Here is a 17,396-nt window from a genome sequence, read left to right on the forward strand (position 1 = left end):
ATTATTTTGTTGCCTACGATGTGTACGAGGAAGTTCAGGTGACGCATCCTAGTACAGATAGAGAATCTATGGTCTTTTCAAGCACCAATCTCAAACATCTGCTAGTGCAACACTCTCCTTCAGCAGACTGTATGTGATGGACGCAAGACTCAGTCTGGTCCAAAGTCTTTTTTTTTTTTTTTTTTTTTTTTTTTTTGAGATGGAGTCTTGCTCTGTTGCCCAGGCTGGAGTGCAGTGGCACGATCTCAGCTCACTACAACCTCTGCCTCCCCGGTTCAAGCCATTCTCCCACCTCACCCTCCCATGTATCTGGGATTATAGGCGCACACCACCATACCTGGCTAATTTTTGTATTTTTAGTAGAGATGGAGTTTCACCATGTTGGCCAGGCTGGTCTCCAACTCCTGACCTCAGGTGATCTGCCCACCTCGGCATCCCAAAGTGCTGTGGTAACAGGCATGAGCCACTGCACCCGGCCTTGGTTTTTTTGTTTGTTTTTGTTGTTTTTTTGTTTTTTGAGACAGAGTCTTGCTCTGTTGCCCAGGCTGGAGTGCAGTGGCACGAAGTCTTTTAAACATTCTCAAGAGAAGGCTTTTGCTTGCAGTCCATAAGCATAACATTGATGTTGATTGCGTGGGGTGAGGTGTTAGGCTGTGGTTGGAGACACTGAGATGTGAGCAGGCTCTTGCCTTATGCAGCTTGAGTCCAGTAAGAGGGATAGACTCATAAAAAGGCATTAACAGTGCAGATCATATGTGCCACTGCAAATGCCACATAGGTCCTTTCATATCCCCACACAGTGGAAATTAACCTGGCTTGGGTGGAGTTTGAGTGCAGATTATCCAGGCGAGGGAGGATGTTTTAGGAAGAGCAATTGACAGGGGTCCTAGAGGCCCTTTGTAGTCCTGTAAGGGCGGAGGAGCAAGAAGGAGGCACTCAAGGACCTCTTGGTGGAATCAGATGTGTTTTCAGTGAGTGAAGGCTTCACCTGCAAGTTTGTCTTCAGCAGTGAAGGGGCAACACAGGGCGGAAGTCATGATTAATCTGCAGCCCTGCACTTTCTCGATGAGGGCTAAAAGTAATAGGAACTCAAGGAATAGAGTAAACAGTTAAGTTTCTTATTCATGGAAGCTTATTGAAGCCCAAGACTTGATAGCTAAGAGTTTTTATAGGGATTGCAACAGAGGAAGGAGAAATCAAACCTCAATTCCTCTGGCGCCTGAGGGGATGCAGTTGAAAAAAAACAACAACCCTTTTCTGGCCAGGCTCAGTTGGGCTTGATTGGCTCATGCCTGTAATCCCAGCACTGTGAGAGGCCCTGGTGGGAGGATTGCTTGAGGCCAGAGGCCAGGAGTTCAAGACCAGCCTGGGGAACATAGTGAGACTTTGTCTCTACAAAAAATTTAAGAAACAGCTGAGGTTGGTGGTATGTGCCTGCGGTCCCAGATACTCAGGAGGCTTGAGGCAGGAGGATTGTTTGAGCCCAAGAGTTGGAGGATGCATTGAACTATGATCACACCACTGCACTCCAGCCTGGGTGGCAGAGTAATACCTTGTCTCTAAAACAACAACAAAAAATCCTTTGTGCCTTTGTCCTGGAGGCTTAGGTGTCTCTCTTCCCACTTTCTCTTAGGGACTCCGAATTCAACACTTTCTCCTAGGTGCTCTGAATGCAACACTTTCTCCCTGGAGAGGAGACTGATTGATACTCTGACCTCTTCTGGAGGAGGGAGGCTGTAGTGCAAGGCAGGGACAAAATTATGAGTTTTTAAGGGGCTTTGCTGCCAAAGGAGGCGTGATCCTGAGTTTAGACAGAGTGCACTTAACATTATGAGGGGGAAACTCCTGGGGCTAAAAGCAGCTTTTAGCAAACATGGATGTGAGGAGTTCTGGTATCAATGACTCTCCAGTGAATTTCCCTGGGGTAGGACTGGCTTTTGACAATGGATTTATCCATATGCAGTTGTTTCTGCCCTAAAGTAAGTGCAAATAGGGGAAGATGTTGGCCAAATCTCAAATCTAGATGGGCGTGCCCTCTGCAGGCAGATTCTAATTCTACTCCATCTCTAGTCTGATATTGAATGAAAGAGGAGCTAATAACTTCCTGACTGCAATTTTAAGCAAAAACTTAGTAAATGGGCCAGGTAAGAATCGAGTACAGTTCTGTAAGGTGTAAAGCTTGCCAGGAACCATGAGGCCAGTTACTGAATGGACAGAATGGGGGTTTCAACACTAGTTTCTCTTATCATGAGCTTATCATCAGCCTCCTCATCTAGAAAATATGTGTGAGTATCAGTGCTTTTTGCAGCATTTTTCTTTCTGTCTTCTCCGACCACTTGGAATTTCCATAGAAAATTCTCTTACTGACCTTTTCATATGTGTATATGTATATATATATACACACACGCACACGTATGTATATACACTTATATGTGAATCATACACACAAATGTATATATAAATGTGTATACATGTGTATACATGTATACACACCACACACATATATATGTATACATAACGTGTGTGTATATATATACACACAAATATATACACACGAGAATTGTTAACAGTTGTCATTTTTCATGATTATAGAAATTTGTTCTCTTATTGACTTCACATATATATATACACACACACATTTATATACACAAGAATTGTTAACAGTTGTCATTTTTCATGATTATAGAAAGTTGTTCTCTTATTAACTTCATATATATATACACACACACATTTATATACACAAGAATTGTTAACAGTTGTCATTTTTCATGGTTATAAAAAGTACAAAGAGTAAGAAATATCAGAACAGCAAAGACATGTATATCCTAGTCTGTCTCTCAAGACGTAATCATAGCCAGTGATTTTTAACTTGTATTTCTTTTTTTTTTTTTTCTTCTGAGGCGGAATCTCTCTCTGTCGCCCAGGCTGGAGTGCCGTTGGGCAATCTCCACTCACTGCAAGCTCCGCCTCCCGGGTTCACGCCATTCTCCTGCCTCAGCCTCCCGAGTAGCTGGGACTATAGGCGCCCGCCACCACGCCCGGCTAATTTTTTGTAGTTTTAGTAGAAACGGGGTTTCACCGTGTTAGCCAGGATGGTCTCGATCTTCTGACCTCGTGATCTACCCGCCTCGGCCTCCCAAAGTGCTGGGATTACAGGCGTGAGCCACCGCCCCCAGCTAGATTTTTAACTTGTAGTTCTTATATTCATTCTCTCTATAACTATAAATGGCACATTAATACCCCTGCTTCTTGATATATCAACTTAAATTTTCTCCATCAACTCCTTATTCTGGAAGATGAAGAAATGACCCCCTTTCCTTCCACTCCTGCTGATCTACACTAGCCACATTTTTATTTTCACTTATATTTTTGGCTATATATAGTATATTAACAATTTTTATTTTCTTGATTTTTCAACATTAGGAAAAATCAGTTAACTCCTTCCTTTGCAAGGTTAGAAATGTTGTGTCCAAACAATTCACTACATTCCTTTCCATGCATTATACATTTTTGTTTATGCATTTTTCTCATGTTGGCCTGTAAGTCCCTGAGGGAGGCTATTATGGCAAATTTTTCTTTGTATCCTCATTACTGTCAACATCTGACACATGGAGCGCTGCAATGAATATTTGCCTTTGAATGGAATTTTACACCCTGCCTCAGCAGATAGCAGAGGGGAAGGAAGCCAGTCTTATTAATGTGATACCAGAAATAGCCACTAGGAAATGTGTGCCCCTTGGGAGATTAAGGGGATTTGGTTTTTGTTTTTGCTTTTGCTTGAGTCAGGGTCTCACTGTGTTGTCCAGGTTGGAGTGCAGCGGCATGATCATAGCTCACTACAGCCTCAAACTCCTGGACTCAAACAATCCTTCTGCCTCAGCCTACAGGCATGCACTACCATGCTCGGCTTATTTTTATTTTTTGTAGAGATGGGGTCTTGCTATGTTGCCCATGGTGGTCTTGAACTTCTGCACTCAAGCATGCTCCCAATTTAGCCTTCCAAAGTGCTGGGATCACAGGCATGGGTCCACCACACCAGACTAAATTTTTTAACAAGTTTACATTTTGCCATGTGCTTCCTGATTAGTTAGGGAAAAAGGAATTCTTTTTTAGATCTTCTTACAGACATAGAGATATGTAAATAATATAAATAGGCAGTCATAAGTAAGCACTCTTGAGATAGGCCTAGATTTGAAGGGATCTCGAATATTTAAAAATCTATGATTGGCCTAGGTGAATGGCTGGGCTTAGTGTCATATTAACATCCTTTGGGGCTTTGATGTAGATATTGAATGAGAGGGAAACACCTCTCCCTAGGAGAACATTATGAACTTCCCTTGGATGAAAAAAATAAAAAAAGCATTTGAGAATTACAAAAATCTCAGATAAAACAAAACAAAACCAAAACAACAACAATGAAAAACATCCAAAGCCTTTCCCCAACTCTTTGGACAAACTAGTTAATTCACTGACTGGAGAATTTCTGGAAGTGGTGGGAGGTGGCAAAGGTTTTTGTGAGGTTGAGTTTGTTCTGTGTAATTTGAGAAAGGAGATATTAAACATATTTGAAAAATGTGCAAGATAACTGGAGCGAAATTTTGGCCCATGGTTTTATTTCTCTATAGCTAGAAAACAAGCCCATTTTCCAGCTGTAGATGAGAAAGGAAGGAAGGGAATGTTTGCACAGAACACATACTTTTCAAGCAATTACGGCTTCTGGAACTACTGGATTCCCCACAGTGGACATTTGGTGTCTCCACTTCAGCAAACATTTATTGAGCATTACAGAGAGCTGGAAACATTAATGTATTACCACTTAAAAATCCCCATAAAAACCCCTGGGGGTTGGGGCCTGGAAGGTGGTACAGGGCTTGTTATTCAGTTGTGGTAGTTTAGACTTTGAGAAGCTAAATGTTTTTCCCAAGGTCACACAGCCATTTTCTCATGGCAGTGCAGGGACATTTTCTAGATCTCTTTTTTTTTTTTAAAGATTTCATGACTGTGGTGACATTAAATACATCATAGGTTGCTATGGTAGCTGGTCTTTTGATTGAATCCATAGCAATGAAAAGGATAAAAAAATTACATATCTGACGCAGGCAGACTTCAAGGTCATGTTCCTTGGCACCGCTACATTGGAGATGATGCTGTTCGTCTCCTGGGGAGATGATAATTACCATCAGTGTGATCACTGATTGTGGCCTCTTGAGCAGTGAGGTTGGGTACAGGCAGTTGTATTTCAGATTAACCAGGGTCACTAGAAATGTAGCTGGAGTTTCCATAATACTATTTGTGACTCATAGCAACCCCAGGCAATTGTCTAGATGGAACTTTGGATAGGGCTTAGATTGCTTTGTAAGGATTCAGCTAATCATATTAAAGGACGTCCTTATTTCTCTTCCATTAAAAGTCCAGTGGAAACATCCCTCCCTCTTTTGGGTGGGAGTCATTTGAAGGGAGGTTGTCTCCCAGGGGCATTACTTGGCTCTAAATCTCCAGACTTTGTTGGTCTCATTCTGAATGAGCCTGATCTCTATCTACATGGCTTTTCCCCTGTCTCAGTTTTCTGGCCTGAAGATTACAAGAATCTCTGGCCATGAAAAGGATCAGCTATCTGCAAGAAACCTGCCCCCAGGGCCAGTTCACAGTGTAATGTACAGACAATTACTGATAAGGTGAAGGTGACTCAGTCCATGACATCAGGAAACAACCAATTTAAAACCTAAGAAAGGGGTAAAAAGATCTGTAACCTGAAGTTTTAACTTCAGAGAATCTGTTAAAATGAGAGGAGATCACATCCCGATAATAGTATGGGAAGTACAAACAGATGTAATCTATAAAAGAGACATGAAACAGGATTTCCCAGGCCCTGCTTGGTTTTCATCCTCACTCCGCAGCTCCCTCCTCCTTGTAGTGGAGGCCAGCCACTTCGCCAGGCCTCAGGGGCTGATTCCAGCTTTGGCCTCTAGACCTATCCTGACAATCGACAAGACACGGTTATGGCTCTCTTGTCTGAGGACCCATCACAAATTAACTTTGTTGTCTACACAGTCACGAAGGGCACCGTGGCATAGTGGTTACTATGATGGATTCTAGATGCAAAGTGTCAGGGTTCAAATCTTGATTTCACTGCTTATGAGCCCTATGACCTTATGCAGCTCATTTAACTTTTTGTTGCCTTGGGTTCCTCACCCATAAAATGGGTATAATAGTTATTGTGAGGATTAAATGAGCTGAATATATGTAAATCACATAGTGGAAAGTCTAACATTTAATAAATGCTTGATAAAAGTTAGGTATCATCATCGTCATCATCATCATCAGTCCAGGCTTCTGCCTTCCTTGCCTGTACCATAATGCTGTCTCAATAACCCACTTCCACGTCCGGGCCCAAGAAGCGTTGCATTTCTCTGGCCACATCCCTTTGCCCTCTAGTCTTGCAGTTTGCCTGGCGTCATGTGAGTCCTTGCTGGAGTCACACACAGGGCCATGCCCATCCATCAGGACACCTTGTTACCTCTTGCTGGGCTTAGCTGACTCCTGGCAACTGCAGGTGGATCTGCTGATCATTGTGGCTCTCATGCCATGTTAAGCTCTTCTGCCTTAGATGGGAACTGGACTACGCTTAGATGTAAATGACTTATTGGTGAACCGGACTACACTTAGATGTAAATGACTTATTGGTGACCAAGGGACAGGGTATCCTGAATGACCCACAATAAGTTGGGTTGGCAGATGTGTATGGATGTAAGAGCACCAGGCATTAGTGAAGTATTAAGCCATACCCTAAGATTATAAACTGCAAGGACATGCAAAGCTGGCTAAGGACTAGTGTATTTGGCAGGGCTCAATACTGATACATTGTCACTTTTTTTTTTTTTTTTTTTTTTTTTGAGACAGAGTCTTGCTTTGTCGCCCAGGCTAGGGTGCAGAGGCGTGACCTCAGCTCATTGCAACCTCTGCCTGACAGGTTCAATGATTCTCCTGCCTCAGCCTCCCGAGTAGCTGGGATCACAGGTGCATGCCATCATGCCCGGCTAATTTTTTGTATTTTTAATAGAGACAGGGTTACACCATGTTGGCAGGCTGGTCTCGAACTCCAGACCTCAAGTGATCAGTCTGCCCCGGCCTCCCAAAGTGCTAGGATTATAGCCATGAGCCACTGCGCCTGGCCAATTGTCACTTTTATTACATAAATATATTACAAAAATACATGTTTATTGCAGAAAAAAATTAAATAACACAAATAGACTAAAAATTAATTATAAATTAAAAACATCTATAACGTCACCTTCCAGAGATAACACTTTTAACCTCTCTCTGTGTATGTATACACACACTCCACACACATAATCTTTTTAACACTTATAACTTAGTGGATTGTGGACTCCTTTCCAAGTCATGAAATAGACATTTACGTTGTCAAGTACTGAGCAATTCTAGATGATTCTGAATGTGCATTGGTTTGTGGTCTAGCCTATTAGCCATTTTACTAAATGACAGAAAGGGGTTAAGCAGACTGTTGAGTCTTTGCAGTCTACAGCTTCCAGTTCTGGTAACTGCCACCAGGTTAATGAAGGGTGGCTTCTGGCTGGAGCCTCATTGTGGAGCAGCTTGGCTTTACTTAGGTGTAGTTATTTGAGGAACAGGACCTTCAACCACTTGCGCTGGTCTGTTTCAGTTCTGAAGACCTGCAGCCCGCAGCTGATCTCTAGTTCTGATTATGGACAGGGTGGGCCGTCAGCGCGCTGGGCTCTGCTTCTGTGTCACTGTGGAGCCTTTGGCAAGGCTTGCCACATCTCCAGGTCTCAGTTCCCTCATCTGTAAATGAAAGGGGTCGGATTTGATTCTCTTTTGCTCTAGCACTCTGTGATTCCGTGTTAAGTCATTTGGAGTGGAGTGAGATGGGGCTTTGGCGTGGCCCTTCGTCGCTGCTGCACAGGTTAGGATGCACAGGCCGCACCAGAATCACCCAAGGAGCACTTCAAGCATATATTCCTGGGCTCTCGTCCCCACTCTTCTGCCAGAGTGAGGCTTGAGAATCTGCATTTTTAACAAACTCCTTAAGGTTTCTTTCTCGAAGCCGTACCTGGGGACTGCTACAGGGATGGTGGCCTCTCCAAGTCACCCAGCTGTTCACATCCTACTGGAACTCTGGCTCAGGCCAAAGGCATGTGAAAAGCATCTTAGTTAACTCAAAAGCCTTCATGGAGACAGCTGGTGTTCCTGGAAGCTTACATGGGCCCAGCTTTAGGGTTGCCAACAGGTTGGCTTCCAGAGCCCTAGGAGACAGGCTTCTGTGGCCTGTCTGCGTGTCACTGATTGTCAGAGCTCAGCCCACCCTGCTTGTTCACCCTGCCTGTTTTTTCCTACTAGTTTCCATCATTTTCTGCTTTAGAGGGCTTCTTGTTCCATATGGTTCGGCTCAGGCCACAGCAGGTTAATGACCACGCTGGGCATTTGTACCAGCAGCCTCCCCAACTGTGACTGTGCTTAATCAAGCAGGAGATGTTTACCCTCACACCTGTTTTCAGTCCTTCCTCTGGTCCCTCATCTTCCGGGAGACCTAATATTTCTGATACATACAGTAGATTTCTCTATAAATCCTTGAAGACTTTGAACTATCCTGTTAGCAGTTTATTCCAGAGACTTCTTCTACACAGTACTGTTTAATGTCTCAGGGGCCAGGCTCCTTTTCCTTCTGATTATTCACACACACACACACACACACACACACTCTCTCTCTCTCTCTTAAACAGAGTATAGCTTGGGTTCAACAAAGATCATACTTTATCCACAATATGAATTAGAGATTCTGATCTTATTATTTTCTGTCTCATGCTTATTTACTTTATGCCACACATTGCTCATATTTACCATTTATAGATGAGGAAGAGATAAGCCAGAGGTAGCAGTATGTTTTCCTTGAGTAGTCTAGTGCATCAGAATCACCTGGATAAACTTGATAAAATACAGATCTCTGGATCTCATCCCAGATTTACTGAATAATAATCCTTAAGGGAGGGATCCAGAAGTTTGCATTTCCAAAAAGATCTCTGGGTGATTGTTTTGCATGCAGAAGGTCGGAAATTCCTGCTTTAGGTGGGACAGAATTTAGACTAGAATTTAGAGAAGATGGGGCGGACAATGAGAGACAGCATGGTGGGAATCAGGCTGCTTGTGTTTAAATCCAGGCCTCACACCTCACTGGCTGTGTGACTCCTCCATGCCTCAGTTTGCTCTCATGAAAAATCTGTAAAACTACAGTGTTTACCTTATTGGTTGTTGTGAAGATTAAATGAGTTCATATGTGGAACATGTTTAAAGTAGTGCCTGGCAAAGGTAAGAGCTCTGAACATGTCTGCTGTGGCTACTATTCCATGCAAGGGGAATGGCATGAACAAAGTCAGACAGAAGCAGATGGCCTCTTTGAGGGAATGGAGTAAACTGACTTGTCAGGAGTAGAAGGTTTAGATCAGTGGTTTTCAAATTATAGTGTGCAAAAAAATAACCTGGGGAGCTTGTGAAAAGTTTCTTGCCCCTATAACGATTCTGAGTTGGTATACGTGAAGCCTGGGGATCTGCATTTAAACTTTTTGATGCAGGTTATGAGCAAATGTTCAGAAACTGAGTAGTTTAGGTAGAAGAGGGCTGGTATTTAAAGTTGGAAAGGGGCCAGGCGTGGTGGCTCACGCCAGTAATCCCAGCACTTTGGGAGGCTGAGGCGGGTGGATCACCTGAAGTCAGGAGTTAAAGACCAGCCTGGCCAACATGGTGAAAGCGCATCTCTACAAAAAATACAAAAATTAGCCAGGTGTGATGGTAGGTGCCTGTAATCCCAGCTACTTGGGAGGCTGAGGCAGGAGAATCACTTGAACCTGGGAGGTGGAGGTTGCAGTGAGCCGAGATTGGGCCACTGCACTCCAGCCTGGGCGACAAGAGTGAGACTCCATCTCAAAAAAAAAAAAAAAAAAAAGAATAAAAATAAAAAATAAATAAAGTTGGAAAGGTATCCAGGGTTTGGAAATGTATCCTGGAGCTATGAAAAGTATGGACACTAATTGCATATTTAATATCTGCTTTATTAGGTATGTCCAGAAAGCAGTAGAAGTATCCGGGAGGTACAGTGTGCATCCTACAACAACAAGCCATTCATGGGCCGGTTTTATGAGTGGGAACCATTTGCAGAAGGTAAGAATAGACCCAGCCCTGTCCATAGAAGTTACTTTAGTCTATTTCCCATTCTTGTCGACTTCTGATTGACGTTGGAGGTATTGGTGTGATCCTGGCTGGGGTGTCAATAGGGGAGAAAGTGTGACTCCAGGGCAAAGAGAGGCCTGCATGGGTCTTTACCAAAGGTAGCATAGCTCAGGTGACACCTGGACCATCTTCAGCATGAGTCAGATGGATGAGGCACTGATGGAAACAAGCAACATCCAAGGATGGCAGGGTGAGGGGGACAGAACAGGGTTCAAGGAATCAATTGGAGAAGAGGTTCAAACATAAAGTTGTGAGCCGTGAGTGCAGATGGAGTTTCCCTTTCCTTGGTTCCTGCTGCAAAGGCTAGTATGGGAGCTTAAGAGAACATGTGGGGTTGTACAGTTGTATGGTTCTCACCTGTAGGGGGCCTCACATGCTGATTCCAAAGATAATAGTAGGCAGGCATTGCCCGTGAGTCCAAGATCCCCGTCATTTCCAAATGACAGAAGATCCAGAGTTGGTAGAGCCAGTTGATCCCACTCTGCATGCTGGAGTCACTTTTCTTTGTTGAAATCCAGATGATAACATGGCTTGCAGACTGAGAAGTTTTAACATTCTGAGATATTTCTTCCCACCCCTGAAGAAAGTGGGCTCAGAAGAGGTGTTGGGTCAAGCAGAACTTGTGGGGGTTCTATGCTCACAGCCAAGTTGGCTGGAGAGGGAGTCCAGCTGCCTTCATGGCCCAGTAGAAGAGCTCTGCCCAGCCAGCCCTTCTCAGCCTCAGCCTGAGGCAGTGGCTGGGACAGCTAAGGTTGGCCAAGACCCAGAGTATGGAGCACTGCACTATGTCCAGGATCTGGAGAAATTGCCTTGGAAGAGGGATTGATAGTGAGTTGTGATGATTTCATTGCAGAATCAATGCCTGGGGAAGCCAAACTGTGCAAGGTGGTTCTATACTTTGAAGCCCTTGGGGAGGAGGGAAGTGGATTAGTATCTGACTGCTCTGAAATTGGATGCTAAATTGTTTTTATCTGTGCAGTGTTCGCAGCGACTCCATAGCTTCTATTAGATTCTCAGAGTGATCCCATGGCCTCAAAATTGTTAAGAACTAACTTGACTGAAAAATTGAGACTATCACATTCAAGCAGGAAGGATGTACAGAGGAAACATAGAGCTAGCTGAGTGCAAATACAAGGGGTGGGGAACAGGGCAAAGGGCGAGCAAAAGAAGGATGCCAAAGTGAAATTTTGATTTGGTTCTGTGGATAGAGCTTGGTTCTGACCTTTTTCATTTCTAAGAGCATTATGTTAAATTTAGGGTGGTATCCTGATTTGGATCCTGAAACAGAAAAAGGGCATTGTTGGTAAACCTGGTGAAATAGGCATAAAGTGTATAGTTTAGTTAATAGTATTGTACCAGCGTTAATGTCTTAGTTTTTATAAATGGTTTGTTTTTTTTGTTTTGTTTTTGAGGTGGAGTCTTGCACTGTTGCCCAGGCTGGAGTGCGGTGGCATGATCTCAGCTCACTGCAACCTCTGCCTCCCGGGTTCAAGCGATTCTCCTGCCTTAGCCTCCCGAGTAGCTGGGATTACAGGTGTGCAACACTACACCTGGCTAATTTTTGTATTTTTAGTAGAGGCAGGGTTTTGCCATGTTGGCCAAGCTGGCCTCGAACTCCTGACCTCAAGTGATCCACCCGCCTCAGCCTCCCAAACTACTGGGATTACAGACGTGAGCCACCGCACCCAGCCTATAAATGGTTTTGTAACATGTTAACATTATGCGAAGCTGGGTAAAGGGTATACAGGAACTTTTGTACTATCTTGGTAACTTTCCTATAAATCTAAAATGATTTCAAAATAAAATGTCTTAAAGGCATTGTACTCCCAATTAGCTACGTCTTACATGCATTCTGGTGAAGACAAAGTGTAATACTCACTTAATATGGGTGAGGAAGAGTGCATTGGGTTAAATACTGCAGCCACCCACCACTCAAATTGGTATTCTTCCTGGAACCTTAGAATGTGACCTTATTTGGAAATAGAGTCATCACAGATGTAATCAGTTATGTTGAGTTCATATTGGAGTAGGGTGGGCTCTTAATCTGGAATGACTTGTGTTCTGATAAGAGGAGAAAGTTGGGAGGCTAAGGCAGGTGGATCACCTGAGGTCAGGAGTTCAAGACCAGCCTGATCAACATGGAGAAACCCCGTCTCTACTAAAAAATAGAAAATTAGCCTGGCGTGGTGGTGCATGCCTGTAATCCCAGCTACTTGGGAGGCTGAGGCAGGAGAATCGCTTGAACCCGGGAAGCAGAGGTTGTGGTGAGCTGAGATCACGCCATTGCACTGCAGCCTGGGCAACAAGAGTGCAACTCTGTCTCAAAAAAAAACAAAAAAAGAAGAAGAAGAGGAGAAAGGACACAGACATACAGGGAGGATGCCAAGTGATGATGAAGACAGAGATTGGAGTGATGCTTCTACAAGGTAACACCAAGGATTGCTGGCAGCCACCAAGAGCTAGGAAGAGACAAGGAAGCATCCTTGCCTAGAGCCTTCGAAGTGGGCATGGTCCTGCCAACACCTTGATTTTGGACTGCCAGCCTCTAGAACTGTGAGAATAAATCTCTCTTGTTTGAAGTCATCAAGGTTATGGTATTTTGTCATGCAGCTCTAGGAAACTAATACAAAGAGGAAGGAACAAGGTTCTGGACTGATTGAGATCTACTCGCTAGAGTAGATCCAGAGGTGAGTTTGCTCCAACTGATAGTAGCAGATGCCTTAGAGAAGTGAGGCACGTATCCAATGTGGGCAACTACCTCAACTGGCTCACAGATGTAGGTCTGTCCAGCGAGTGGTTCTCAGCCCTGGTTGCTCTTTAGAGTCACTGAAGAGCCTCCTAGAAACACTGATGCCTAGACCCCTCCCCAGAGATTGTGATTTAATTGGTCTGGGGTGCAGTCTGGACATCAGGATTTTTTAAAGATCCCAGGTGATTCTTATGGGTAGCTAGGGTAGAGAACCTCTAATCTAAGAGGGGATGACTCTAGCCTACATCGAGGGACAGAATCATGGGTATTTGATAAATCATGAAATATATTCTTGTGTCAGAACAACAATGCTTTTCAGTGAACATTTAGAAAAGTGACCTTGTCTTTTGTCTGAGCTGCACCCTTGCTTTATGGCTGGCTGTGGATAATACCTGCTTTATTGTGATTACCTGGGGGGAAAGATGAATTCCACACTACACTGAGCAGTGTGCTCTGTGTAATTTCCCCAGGAGTGGAAGCTGCCTTGCCAGGCCTTTTCTGCGTGGTCTGAGGTGGCCATCAGCCAGCTGTTGTTGTCTTAAGACCTTGAGGTCTGGTAGATGCAGGTCTAATATTGATAGCCCTATGCAGACCACAAAGAAAACTTTGCTAATGTTTTCATGTATTACATGTGGATGCCTGCTATTGTCTGGCTTATGTATGAGTCTACTTTTTCTGTTATTTTTTCCCCTCTGATTTGTGCTAGACTTTAAGACCTGGAAGAACTTATTTGATGAACATTTGATTTAACTGATTTTTTGGAAAATTTCAAACATAGGTAAAAGTAGGGAGAATAGTATAATAGTGTGATAAGCTCCTATGTACCCACTTAATTCCATTAGTTATCAATCCATGGCCAATCTTTTTCACAAATATTTCCATCCTCTCTCTCCCACCCAGATTATGGGAAACTACTTGAATTCACATTACAGAGCATTATTCATTGGTGGATCTATTAATTGGAACTCTTGGTTGTAAGTGACAGAAACCCAAACTAAATACATTTTGATCAGAAAGGTATTTTGTTGGTCGTGTTACTGGGAAATGCAAGAGGTGGCCTGGGATTCAAATGTGGCTGCATTCCAGGGAATCAGTAACATTAGGACCCTGCCTTTCTCATCTTTCTCCATCTCTAGGTTCTGTTTACTTCTGTCTCGGGCAGGCGAGCAGGCTTATGGTGGATTTGAGCTTGCAATCATAGTGGGAGGGACTCTCTCACCTGGTCTTGTGGGCTGAATTGCACCCCCAAAAAGATTTATTAAAGGTACCCCTAGGCCAGGTGCAGTGGCTCACGCCTGTAATCCCAGCACTTTGGGAGGCTGAGGCAGGTTGATCACCTGAGGTTGGGAGTTTGAGACCAGCCTGACCAACATGGTGAAACCCCATCTCTACTAAAAATACAAAAAATTACCTGGGTGTGGTGGCGCATGCCTGTAATCCCAGCTACTCGGGAGGCTGAGGCAGCAGAATTGCTGTGTGATGTAACCTTTTTTGGAAAGAGGGTCTTTGCAGATCTAATTAAGATGTAAGTTTAGAAGAGGTCACAGTGGAGTAGAATAGGCCCTAATACATTGTGACTGGGGACCCACACAGAGAGCACCATGGGAAGACACAGACAGGGGGAAGACAGCCCATTTGAAAGCAGAGGCAGAGACTAAAGTGATGCAGCTATGAGCCTAGGAGCACCAAGGATTGCCGGCAACTTCCAGAAACCAGGAAGATGCGTGGAAGGATCCTTCCTCCAGAGACTTGGGAAGGAGAGTGACCCTACCAACACATTGATTTTGGATTTCTGGCCTCCAGAACTGTGAGAGAATACATTTCTCTTGTTTGTGTTCAACAGGACGCCAACCAGTTTGTGTGATATGTTACGTCAGTCCTAGAAAACTAATATAGCTAGTGACTGTTCCAATCCCAGACAGACTATACCATGGTCTTGTTTGGATCCTGTTCCCATCCCTGGAACCTAGTTTGGGGGATGGGGTACTTGGGTTAGCTCAGGTCATGTGACCAACCCTATGGTAGGGGACCCACATCACAGGAAGAGGAGACAGGAAAGTGGGGATTGAGACAGACAGGAAAACATTCTTCTACCAAAATCAGTGCATACTTCTTTACTGGAAGCCACTGAATCAACTAATTAGCATCCTAATGTGGATTAATCAGCTATCCTTTACAATGTGTTACTAGAAAATAATGCAGTCTTTTAAAATGGTCACTGACATTGATATTTTTCACATGCCTAAAAGGAGAGAGGAAGCCTATGGTCACTGAAGTTGAGTTTACTTTGGCTTTGCTTAAATAATTCTTTTTGCTGCTAAGATTGTTTTCTTGATTTTATCCTTCCTCCTCTTAAATGGCTCCCAGGCTGACCGGCGGGAGGAAGACACTGCTAATGTTTCTGCAGGGCTTTACGGCTGGATTTTGCATTGGGCTCTTGGTTTTGTTTGGATGTCTACTGCTATTCACATGTGCCTACTTAGGGAAACAGCTGCACTCATTCAGTGCAATGCCACATAGAATTGTAAAAGCAGAGTATACTCTCTGATAAACACATTAATTTTACCAGATGGTTCTTTTTAAGCCTTTAATTGCATTTCCTGGATTTGGTGACCTATCCTTAGATAATGCCTCCAGGAATTTTTCTCATAGCCGGGGACCTATTACTGTAAAGATGGCAAAAGTGGAATTAGGGTGCCTGTGCATCCCAGTTCACCCAGGACAGTGATAGCTTATGCCTGTCGTCCCAGTCCCCTTTCACTGTCTGTCTTAGACAATAAATATATATGTCCATTCCACCTAGCATGGGCAGCTTCATAGGAAGCCACTTGTTTAGGTGCTGAGATTGGAGAAAATTCTACCTGTTTTCATGCCAAGGGTAATGGGGCTGCATCATGAGACTGGAATTTTGCTGGGTTGCTATAGGCTATAGGGCATCAGGTATCAGTTTTAATCCTTAAAACTGCTAGGGGGCAGCTTTATGTTTGGGTAGCTTGAGTGCACTGTGTGTCCCTGAGAGCTGAACTAAAGAGAGTGGCAACTGAAAAGCCAGAGGGGAAGCTGAGTCAGAAAGTGAAGGTCGCCAACTGGTGACATGAACAGTGATTGTATCTGTCAGCAGTGGCTGGCTTATGTTACAGTAACAAATAACCCCCCAATCCAAATGACTTAACATGACAAAAGCTTGCCTCCTGTTCACCTTCCATGTGTAAGGGTGGGTGTATTTTGCTTACCTGGGGACCCAGGCTGGTAGAAGCTGTATCTCAACTCATGATTTCACTGAGGCAGGGAAAGGGAACAAGTGACCCAGGCTCAAATTCTTTTTTTTTTCTTTCTAACTTTTATTTTAAGTTCAGGGGTACATGTGCAGGATGTACATGTTTATTACATAGGCAAACGTGTCATGGGGGGTTGTTGTACAGATTATTTCATCACCCAGTTATTCAGCTTAGTATCCATTAGTTATTTTTCCTGATCTTCTCCCTCCTCCCAGTCTCTGCCCACTGATAGGCTCCAGTATGTGTTGTTCCCCTCTCTGTGTCCATGTGTTCTCCTCATTTAGCTCCCACTTATAAGTGACAATATGCAGTATTTGGTTTTCTGTTCCTGAATTAGTTTGCTAGGGATGATGGCCTCCACCTCCATCCATGTCCCTGCAAAGGACATGATCTCATTCTTTTTTATGGCTGCATAGCGTTCCATGGTGTATATATACGGCATTTTCTTTATCAAGTTTGTCATTGATGGGCATTTAGGTTGATTCCATGTCTTTACTATTGTGAATAGTGCCAGTGAAAGAACATACATGCATATGTTCATAATGCATGCATGTGTCTTTATAATAGAATGATTTATATTCCTTTGGGTATATACCCAGAAATGGGATTGCTGGGCTGAATGGTATTTCTGTCTCTAGGTCTTTGAGGAATTGCCACAGTGTCTTCTACAATGGGTGAACTAATTTACACTCCCACCAACAGTGTATAAGTGTTCCTTTTTCTCCACAACCTTGCCAGCATCTTGTTATTTTTGACTTAATAATAGCCAGCCATACAGACTCAAGTTCTTAAAGCTTCAATTAGAATTGATCCACATTGTTTCTGCTCACATCTCATTGACCAAAGCAAGTCACCAATCACACCTAACTTCCAAGGGGGAAGGGAGGTACCCTCCCACTATGTGCTCAAAGGAGGAGAAATGGAATATCTGTTGCTGGCCCTAGTGACTAGCAGGCAGGAAGCTCCAGTGAAATTCCCTGAATGCCTTCCTCATTAAGTCCAGGTGACTTTTATTAGGTTGTTTGCAAGAATAGTAGATGTTGCTCCAGGGAATATTAAAGGTGCCACCACACAGTCTGATATCCACAGAGCCCTGAGCCACTTCAGTC

At 43.7% G+C, this 17,396-nt stretch overlaps 1 protein-coding gene across 1 annotated transcript in view; it reads left to right on the forward strand.

Moving 5' to 3' along the window:
* The window catches only part of THSD4 (thrombospondin type 1 domain containing 4), a 634,456-nt gene that overhangs the window by 99,099 nt on the left and 517,961 nt on the right, over positions 1-17,396 (forward strand). The window contains exon 5 of the mRNA XM_030814683.1: positions 10,089-10,191. Coding sequence (XP_030670543.1) covers positions 10,089-10,191 — 103 coding nt within the window. The remainder of the gene's footprint in view (positions 1-10,088; positions 10,192-17,396) is intronic.

Source organism: Nomascus leucogenys, chromosome 6 (genome assembly GCF_006542625.1).
Source record: "Nomascus leucogenys isolate Asia chromosome 6, Asia_NLE_v1, whole genome shotgun sequence".
In the NCBI taxonomy this organism is placed as follows: Eukaryota; Metazoa; Chordata; class Mammalia; order Primates; family Hylobatidae; genus Nomascus; species Nomascus leucogenys.